Source organism: Hylaeus volcanicus, chromosome 3 (assembly GCF_026283585.1).
Source record: "Hylaeus volcanicus isolate JK05 chromosome 3, UHH_iyHylVolc1.0_haploid, whole genome shotgun sequence".
Lineage (NCBI taxonomy): Eukaryota > Metazoa > Arthropoda > Insecta > Hymenoptera > Colletidae > Hylaeus > Hylaeus volcanicus.
Window position 1 is genome coordinate 31,337,856 of NC_071978.1, and position 10,531 is coordinate 31,348,386.

At 47.6% G+C, this 10,531-nt stretch overlaps 1 protein-coding gene across 5 annotated transcripts in view; it reads right to left on the reverse strand.

The window, feature by feature from the left end:
- Positions 1-8,050, reverse strand: part of LOC128873693 (dipeptidase 1) — a 43,609-nt gene extending 35,559 nt beyond the window's left edge. The window contains exons 1-2 of one of the 5 annotated variants that reach the window (XM_054117443.1): positions 7,753-8,050; positions 5,629-6,820 (exon numbers count right to left, since the gene is read on the reverse strand). In XM_054117443.1, coding sequence (XP_053973418.1) covers positions 5,629-5,753 — 125 coding nt within the window. In that variant the 5' untranslated portion in view covers positions 5,754-6,820; positions 7,753-8,050. Of the gene's footprint in view, positions 1-5,628; positions 7,732-7,752 lie in introns of those variants that run through there. The other 4 variants (XM_054117442.1, XM_054117441.1, XM_054117444.1 and 1 more) reach the window with 4 other exon arrangements.
- Between the last annotated feature and the right edge of the window lie 2,481 nt (positions 8,051-10,531).

The following is a 10,531-nucleotide window of genomic DNA, read 5'->3' on the forward strand; positions in this document are numbered from 1 at the left end:
GAATTAACGGCAGGGTCAGAGGTAGACGTTTATATTTCACCTTACCGTTATCGCGGAAACGACTTGTGCTCGTACTACCTTTAACCGAGAGCTTGGCCAGCTGGTCTGTCAGACACGCCTGACAGCCAACCGAACGAAATTAAACGAATCGAGTTTGTGCGTCCGCGTCGATACGAAACAACCGGCTGTTGTTTCCATCTGGAGAAACAAGCAAAGCTTGTAGCAGGTGTCGCAAACAGGCATGACGATGCAACTTTTGTTGTTTGATAACGTTTGTTCGAAACATTTATCTCGCGAAACAACTTGTCGCGTATTACTTTCTTTTTTTTTAATATACTTTTTTGCGACCAAAGCGCTCGAAATAACGAAACCGATGATGTATTATTAAAGATACCAACGGCCCCGGTCCGGACGTGGCGCCATAGCGTCCCTCCGTATCTCCTCGCGATGTGTTACGGAGAAACGAGAACGCCTCGCGGAAGAAGCCATTTTTTCGAATCGACGTGACGTGATGCGACGCCGACGCGAGAAAGGCGCCGCGGCGTCGAAAAGGAGGGTAGATCGAAATAGCTTCGTCGTAAAAACAATCGGAAACAGTGTCTCCCGTGATAGGTTTCGCAGTCTGTGCCCTGTGCCGCTGCTTCTTCCTCTCGGGTCTCGGGAGTCCTCGAACGGTGTTTTCTTCCCATTCGCGAGGTGCATTTTAATTGTTTTCTTCCCTTTTCGTCAACGCGACGGACCGAAGAATCAAAGGGAAAACTCCTCGGCTCTTTTCTAATATCTCCCGTTGGAAACCCGGAGCGCCGCGCCGGGATAAAATCGTTTCGAATCGAGACACGAATGATTCCAAGTAGATTGAAAGTACCTCGAAGTAAATCGAGCTTCAAACGTTTCAGACTGCAGAGGGAAAGAGGAAAGGTTAAGCGTGTGGGTCACGTACGAGTATCGGTTCTCCGAGTGAGACCTTTGCTCCTGGGAAAAAGCTCGCGTGCAATTACGAATACGAATGTTTCCCTTTGGGCAAGTAAGAGTAAAAATCTTACATCTCGTACGTATGTGTATATCTACGATCGGCTCATCTTCGTATAGTCTCGTTACGATGTTTGGCGGCCGAAACAAGTCGTAACGCGTGAATACGTTTAGCTTTTTAGTTATTTAAGTTGGAACGCTGCGCACAGAGAAAGAGATGTTCGATTTTACGTGCCACTTTGAACAGAGTTGTCGGAAATCGGAAAAGGTACGTGTTCGTATGGCACGCCGGCAATAATCGTACGTCGGGCAGTTTCACGTGCCGCGGCTTCGATAATCTTTCTCTACGGCTATCGCGATCGTTATCGTTGCCTCGTAGACCGCATTCTTTTCGAATACGGTTACGGTTCCCATCGGACGCAGTCGAGAATATAAAACCCCGTGTATGCCTACTTCCACACTTTGACGCGTTATCAAATTTTTTATTATTTTATCTCATCGCGCATTTTTGAAATCGTTTGGTCCGTCCTTCCGCGGGATATAAACGAACCGACTACGACTTACCGGTTAAGGTTGAACTCGGTCCTTTAATCAGGCTATCTTACTACGTGGTAGATATCTAGAGGGTCGACTATAGGCGATCCTGAGAATCGAGACGGATCTTCCTTGCGAACATTATACAGAGATCATTTAGCCACGGTTTGTTTTAGTACTTACAATCACCTCTTGCGAACGATCAAGTCGCTTTTCCTTTCCAGACGTTTAACTATTTGCAGAGGGATTCGAGGTAAATGAGAACACGATGCGTTCTCATGGTCGTTTTATCGACTTTCAAGGAAAGTACATAAATCAGATTTCCGATGGGAACGCATTTTCGAGCCAGGTTCTCGATGACTACGCGAAGAGGTAGGTGTTTCCTCTATCCACTTTGCTCGGTTCCGCGCTCAACACGGTCAACTCGGCGTCGGCCTAAATCTCCTTTTCTGCTTTTAAGCCGTAAGCATCATCGTGGACGCTACTCGTACGGCGCACGCCGCGCCGTACCGCGCCCTTTCACGTGTGTGTACTGTGTACGTTCTCGCCTTCTTATACATATATGTATGTTTACGCGGCGTTGAGCAGATACGACCCTGCTAGAACTTTCACCTCGACCGTGTTATAAGCCCTGAGAAGAATGCTAACGCCGCGACGGAGGAAAACTCTTAACGCGTCTAGGCAGCGTTACGCGACTCTCTCGAGCGTTTCCGATGCATCTTACTTACGATTAATCAGTTTCCACCCGACAAAATTTCCATGCCGTTGCCAATCGAACGTAAGACATTCAAATTTTAAAAACACCACCTGCTAAACAGTGCAATCGATGGAAAAACTCGATTTTTCATTGAAACTAGAACCCTGCCTTTAGCTAGAAATTCGTGATTCGAAAGAGTGTCAAAGTCCTGACGTTCCCGCCACTAAATATCCAATTTCTAAGCAAAGACGAGATCGAGAGGTTTCCGTCGAACGAGGTAAATTGAAATTCTCGGTAAAGAGTTTTCGACGCTACGAAAACCGCACATAACAAAGACAGAATGGAGAATCTTTGACGAGAGGGAGTCACAGTCATCGGAGACACAGTCTCTGTTTGCGCGAAAATCTCGCGAGATTTTTCGTTGAGCGGAACGCCGCGAAACATAGTACATATTTCTTTATCGCGTACTTTTTCTGCTCTAGATGCCGTTCGAGCCAAGTTTCGACGCGAAACGAGTTGCTTTGTATTCCTTTCTTTCTATCGTAATATTAACGCGTTTCTACGTAGGCATTTGCGTTTGTCCAAGCGAAATTTTTGAAAAAATATACGCGTTTTCGAATCGACGTCTAGTTATACATAGTTTCGTAGCGTAACTTGCAAGAAAATACCGATTATTGGCAAATAGATTTCATTCGATTGCTTTCACAAAAGAGTTGAACGCGTAACAATTGTCATGGCTTTCGTCAGCTTTTCACACGTTCCTGTGATCTCTTCTTTTTTTAGGTTTCGACTAGAATCCAAACTAAAACGGCCTTTACAACGATACGATGCGCGAATAAAAAAAAAATGTTATCTATCGTTTCGTATAGTTGTTTGCGCGCAAACGAAAAGCGGCAAACCGCCTTTTGTTTTCTCGTGGCGAGTGTTGGATGACAATATGCGCGGGATTGGCCATTTAAAATTTCGTCGTACGGTCAGATTTATTTTTACGGTTTTACGAATATCGCTGCGACGCTCTTCGCACAATTGTTACGCAAGCTTTTCGAATCCTCTCTCTCTCTTTACCTACCTATCTATCTATCTATCTATCTCTGTTCCCACCGTTTCGAGGGGAAAATGCAAACTATTATACGGGACACAATAGGCTCGACGAAGCTTTCACTCGTTATCGGTAACGAATCGCCTTCGGCTCGTCAACAATCGGGCAAAATCGTTCGTGTTCCTGTTCCCTAACGGTGCCTTTTATCCGCGATACCTTCGAGGACTTCTGGAATTTCTATCGCGACCCAGAGGTGAAAGGTTCCGTTCGTGGTCGAGGCAACTGGGAAAAGACTGTAATTTGCAACAACAAAAGGGTCATTCTCGTCTCTATGGACGACTAGTAGCTCAATCTCGAGACGTGACCACGGATAAACGGTACGACTGGGTCGCGATTTCGAAAGGAAGACGCACGCATCGTTAGGTAACGGTGCTTCATTTAAAAAAACTCGACTGTTGGTTACATTTGCTGGAAGCGTAACATGTTCAGAATACGTCGTTACTCAGAAAATAGTACGACCTTGTTCGATCGACGAGAAGAAAATTTACGAATAATTCAGTTTATACTTTGTTTGAATATTCGTCGAGGTGTCGAAGCGGGAAGATCGGTTAAATATAAAACGCTTCGTTCGTTCCGTCAGTCGCGAACGAGTTTTCTATGCAAAACCGATCGAAAGAAAACTCTGGTCCATGTTTTGAATACATTCGAGCTAGGGAACGATGTTCCACGAAGATCGAAGCCATTGCTGCCGTTCGATTCGACGGGTTACTCGATCAGACTTCGATACAGCTGAACATTGAGAAAATTGACTAGCCCACGCTCGCGAGGACATACGCGAAACACGTACGAACGGAAGTGGCTACAAGTGACAGAGGAGCTCGTTCCAACTGGGGAAACCGGAAATTCGTATCCTCCCTCTAGCAACCCGAGAAACTGGAGGACCAAATAGCCACGGGCCATCCTCGAGCTAAATTCTATCTTCCTCCAGTTTCTTCCACACTTTCCACCCTACCTGTCCGTTCTCTCGTTTCAATACCTTACATTCTTTTCTTTTCTTCTTTTTTTTTTTTTTGAAGTCTGTTTAATTCTCTCTCATCCATTAACGTCTTTTCTTTCCGGCACTCGCGAAACTTTCTCATTATCTCTCAGAGAGAATGCAAGCCTCTCGAGTTTCGTCCAATCGGATAGCGTTCTTCTTTTTTCCGTGATAAAGAAACGATTCCACCGAAACGATGATTCCGATAGGTCCAAAGAGATCACTCGTGGACGTATATTCGTTAATGACTTTCCGTGTCTCGTCTAGGTACATCCACGGATGCGCGAGATGACTCGAGACCGATTCGATCTCCAACGATTGACAGGATAAATGATCGATGAAAAATTTCGTTAGGAGATCCGAACGGTCGAATGCGAGGATCGAGGGTCGACTCGAATGACGAAAAAGCGACCATTCCCGGTGTATCGCTCGACGCTCTACCGCGAATCGGACACGGAGAGGACATTCCTTTCAAGTTTAATTCCAGTGTAATTAAAGGCACGCTCGGCCATAGAATGTCGCCCACGCGAGTCGTTACGACGATATTGTCCTCGTCGGCTATAAATTCGTGCCTCGCGGTTCTCGTGTTTCAACGACACTCGAGTTAACGATCACGCTTGGAGTTTTCAGTTATTCGTTAAAATTTCAACACTTTTACGAAAAGCATGACGAAAATTCAAGGACCGAGATATTCGGTGTAGAACATGGTAAAACGCGACTGGTAAAACGAATATTGCGGCACGTAAATGAGAACTCGTGTCTCTGTATCTCGGTTCGATCCCGCTTCCTTTTTCACAATTCATGCCAATCGACCGGATGGAAGCTTTGCCGCGATACGTGCCAATTTTCTTCATTCATCGAACGGAATGTATGCTCGATGTCGTCTAGATATTTGTTCATCTTTAAACGGAACGGATTGTAAAACGTTTGCGAGGAATGTCTATATATCGATCGAGATCGTTGCACGATAGTTGTATCTACTTTTTTTAATCGAAATATTTTGCTCTTCCTCGTTTCGTAGTTACAAGCTACGGCTACGGCTATTTCTACCTCTACCTCAACCTCTACATCTACCTCTACCTCTAGCTCCGTTAAACGTTCCGAAGAGTGTAATCGTTGGAAAACTATGGGCCAAGTATCTTTCAGTGTTTAAACTGCTTTCGGATCGCTACGACTCGGTCCTCGGTTCTCGAAATGGGTCGACCTTAGCCTTTACGTTGTAATTCCGTGTCGTACACGAAACTGTTACGAACGCAACAAGATAAACCATCCAACTGTACACGGATCCATCCGTTAAATAAACACATACCGGTGGATTCGCAAAAGTTTCGAAGCGTAGCGGTGTGCACTTACCCATCTATCAACGGCACGTCTCTGAGTATTCTGCGAGCCGCCGCGAGTCGATCGCCGGCATGGGCAGCGAGCAGTATCCTCGCCAGTAGCTGACCAAGGACCATCACGCCCACCACCATCCTCATCCTCCTCCTCGCTGGACCCGCAGCTTTTCCTTACTAATGTCCTCATGCCATCACCGTCGGCTGACCGGCTAGCCCGCAGGATATCTCTGTTTCTCTCAGCACCGATTCTGCGATTTCCTCCCCCTTCTCGCAATTACTTGTCGCGGTTTCTCGTCATTCTTCCCATCTCGATATCTCGCTCGCGAAATATCAAACGTTGCGATCTAGCACTTGGCAAATGTTTGTTATCGACGTTATTTCGCTCAGAGATCACCAGTTTTCGTCTCGTTCAGGTGCGTCTCGCGTTCGAGTCGATCGCACTCGAAAGTTTTTACTCGGAGGTTGTCGGCTGTCTCCTGCACCGAAGTAAATCGCGATTCGATATCAATCGGCTACCACCCGGTAAACTTTGACGTTTCCGTTGGTCGGTGACACTCGAATCCAAAGGATCTCTCCCCGTGTCTGGATTAGCTTGTCATACTTATCATCGTCGATTCGATCTCGCGTGGTGGTTTTCGTTTGTCGTCAGAGCCCACCGAAAGCGGAACAGTGCATTTCGACGAGTTACGGTTTGTTGTCGATCGTCCTTTGAGCAGACTTTCGGTCGAAGGAAATCGAACCGCTCCCGCGGAAATACTCGACGCGACTATTTACTAATTACGGTCGAGAGTCTCGACTCGGTCTAAATTATTTGCTTCGCAAATCCTCGAGGAAGAGCAGCTCGTTATCTTTGTTGCGAACCGCTAGCTGGTTCGCGATCTCCTTTCCGCGATTCTATTTCGTAGCGGTGGCCCCGCTGGGTGTCGTTGAACGAGCGGTTGCGGCCAAAAGATTAATTAGCGGCGCGCGGGGAGATTGGACCAAGTTGGCCGTGGCCAGTCCAGCGCGAAAAGTCCGTTTTGTTCGATCGCTTCTTTTTGGGTTGGCTGGATCCTAGATCCTGGATCGGTTGTTTCGTGGCAGTCTCGGTAATGTCCGTTTCCCTTCAGCGTCCACGGGCCGAGCCGCGCTCCCGTACGGACTTTTTCATCTCGGACAGGCGGCACGCGTTCATCTCCACGCGTCGGTGATACTCCATGGTGGTATCACTGCTATCGGTAAATCTGTCACGATTAATTTGCCACTCGATTAATTTTCTCTCGCCCTTTCATTCCGTTTCAACGTAATACGATATTTCGGTGAAAATTTGACGAAACGTTTCGACGAAATTTACGAATTTATTTCTCGCGAATGGAAGGCGGGTTGCAGCTATCAATTTTGCAAGTGTGCAAGCGGTGGCGAATAAGTTGAGGATTCGACTAGTTGCGATGGTAATTACGTTCGCGTTCTTTCAACGGACGTCACGGTTCGTATACCCGTACCCGATTAACAATTGAACGGTTCAGGGGAGCGCGGTCGAAACGGCCGAGGCAAGCATTCGGGAACCAGGCTGTTAACGTCGGCGTCGACTGCGACCAACGAGTTGGCCTGTTCATAATTACCGGCGGATACTGCCGCGTCGCGGCCGTACCGGTTATCACCCTGATACACGATATTTATCCGGCTGCCGATGATTAATTAGCGCTAACGACGTCAACGATCGCGCCCTTTGATCCTCCTTGACAGAATGACCGACGCCGATCGCGACGTCCGGTGTAGCTGGTCGCGTTATTTAAAATTTTTTTTACGCTATTACACGTACCGTTTGGTAAAAGTAGTTCTAGTTTCATTCTACGTTCTTTGCGCGCTAACGGTTCGAATAAATTTTCATTTAATGTCTTTTCGAATGAAAGGTTCTTTGAGAGATATCGGCACGTTACGATGTCGTGTTAGTCCTTTGACAAAGTACGATATAATATCACTGTGGAAATTGCAACGATTAACTACTCTAGCAATATTGCCGATAAATACGCGACAGATATGAACAATTAGCCGAGCAATCGATCTGTTAATTCGATAGAGGTGGTGTGTCGGCCGCTAAGCACTGGTACTGTTCCGCTGAATTATCGTAGTCCGTAAAGGAACTTTCCAAGTAGCGTACCTCGTAAAAGTTACAAAAGGAAGAACACGATTGTAGAAATGTCCGTGCGGGAGGAGCGAGCGCGGAAAAAGTTTGGATTCGTCCAAGTTCCGTCTACGTCTGCGAGCAACAAGAGAAGAAACGGAAGCTCTCTAACGCTCGATCGAACTTTCACCGTGAAAAGTGTATTGTTTCGCACGCGCGGAACGGAGTCGTTTCCGTTCGTGAAACCCGTGTCGGGATGGAGAGGGTGTTTCCACCGTGGCGGCAGAGTCGCGCGGTCCCGAACACTGAGTGTTCGCGGTCCGGAGTTGAAGACCCGACTGCTGGAAACGTACGCAGAAACTCGGTACAACCGAGGGCGCAGGCGCCCCCGTTCTTCTCCGCGATCTTCCTCTCTTCCAGTGGGATTTGATCGACTCTGTTGCACTCGAGGCTGTATCTGGTTCCTCTTCCGGAACCGTTGGCCCCTTCGACGCGACGCGCGACGCGCGACGTGCGACGTTCCGTATTCCGATCGTACGTCGGCGTCGGCATCGGCATCGGCATCGGTCCTCCTTCGCATCCGGCGACCACGTTCACATCAACCCGACCGCACGACACCACGCGAGATCTCATCTCGCAACTTTTTACAAATTCCAGGCTACTCTTCTTTGCAACGAGCATTCGGAAACGATTGGAAAAGATTCTGAAAATACAGTCGAGTAAAACTAAAACTACTAGATACCCTCGCAGATTCTTCTATACGTAGCTATCGTATATCGCAAGAGTCCTCAACTATAACGAAAAACTCGAATATTTCGACTATCTTCAGCTTTTCTCCTCGAATACGGTGGCCCCTTCGATGCTTCGTATTCCGATCTCGCGTCGGTCCTCGTCCGCATTCGGCGAGCACGCCGACACCGAACCAACGCGAAATGAAGTATTTTTCGAATCGTCGCCAACTCTGTTCCGGCCTGGTGCGGAAAACTCGAGATAAAACCAGACATCGGCGTCGGCGTTTTCGCGTCATCGCAGTTACGCGAACTTGGATATTCCGCGTGCGATTTTTCCGGTTAGAGGATCCCTTTGACGATAGTTTGTCAAAGGGACGAGAGATGTACATCTTCTATAGGTGGTACGTATCGAAACGAGATCGTTAGGATTTAGCACGATTCGCGTATCTATAACCTGGTTGTTGTCAAGGTTCCTTTTTCCGACGTTTAAGAAAACGTTTCACGGGCAAACGTCTTGGTTCGGTAATCTTTTCGTCTGTTTCCCCTGGTTTGTACGTTTCCTTAGACTCTCGAGGGGTTCGAAACTCCGATACGTTATCGAGGTTAACCTTCCAACGGAAGAAACGAGACGCCTCTGACTCGGGATCTTGATTCGCCGCGAGGAAAAGTTTCATTTCCATCGCTGGTCCAGGTGACTGCCGGGTCTCGGCTCGATCGTAAAACGCGATAGCTTCGCTGCAGTCGATGGAACTCGATTAAATCTCCGAAGATAGTACCGCGTACACCAGGAGAGCCTCCTTCGCGTTTCCTTCGGTCATTCCATGACTTTTTTCGGAGGGTCTACGAATCTGGAACTCGTAGGTTGCGTTGCCACGAAAATCCGTGAAACGAACCGAATCAGCTGTTTGAAGAGGACGAATCTAATTTCGCGCGCACCAGCCTGACAAACGGATCCACCTGAGATTGCTAGCAGGGGAAAGGACATTTAGAAGTCCTTCGGCTGGACGAGCTATCGCACAACTTGTATCGAGTTACCCCTGAATCTGTTAGCACAGATTAATCTCTCTCTCTCTCTCTCTATATATATATATATTCTTTACCTTTCCATCTTCCTCTCGCATCCGTCTCCAGTCTTCGTATCTCTTCGTTTTCCGGCCCCCTTGCTACCCCTAGACACCGAGACGTTCATTCGTCTTGTTCCTGGTCTAATGCAAATTCCGAAAAGGCTCCGCGAGCCTCGACCATAAATCAGGTTAACGTTTTCCACGTTTGCTTGGCCACGATGGGTCCTGTGTGTTTCGCACACGCCACGTACGAACGGGCTCGTCGACCACTTTCTTACGCTCCGGTAGACTCTTTCCGATCCTACGTGCATTTACGATGACTTGCTCGACAAAATTTCAAACTGTTCGTTAGGCGCGTCCGTTTTAATGTTTACGTAGAATTTTCATTTTACGACGAAGCGGCATCGCTGTTGTTCCGCGTTGATCAAATTTATCAATGATTATTGAAACCATTAAAATAGAATCGGCGTTATGCACGGGTCTCGTAAAAAACCTGCAACACAAATTTTTCAAGCCCCGCCTCGCCCGCGATCGAATAACTATCATCGTATCGCGTTAACGAGGAGAAACGATACGGTGTCATCGTGTTTCCATAAAAATAAGCTCGAAAACAAGCTCGCTAACCGCGTATGGGAAATTTCGAGCGACGCGTGTCGCAACGATCGGTCGTCTCTGGTCGGCGATCCGGATGGTGCGAGCACGCGGTGCGCTGGCGCTGGTTGGTCCGGAAACGAGCGATTTTTCACGTTTCCCGAATCGCTGGCTTTTTCCCTTCGTTCTTGGTCAATTTGGCGTGGCCGAGCGGACGCAATTTGCTCGGTACAGCCTCCTGGAGACTGGCGCTGATCCAATGGAGAACGCGGACGGCTCGCGACCGACGCGAGGTTTAAAGGAATAGTCGCGTATTCGATTTCGTAATTGACGTTATCCTATAAAAGAAATTGGGCGTCGTAAAGGATGTAGCGTAAGGTTTCGTAATCGAATTACAGAGTAGACGGCGAAAGTATTACATATAATTTG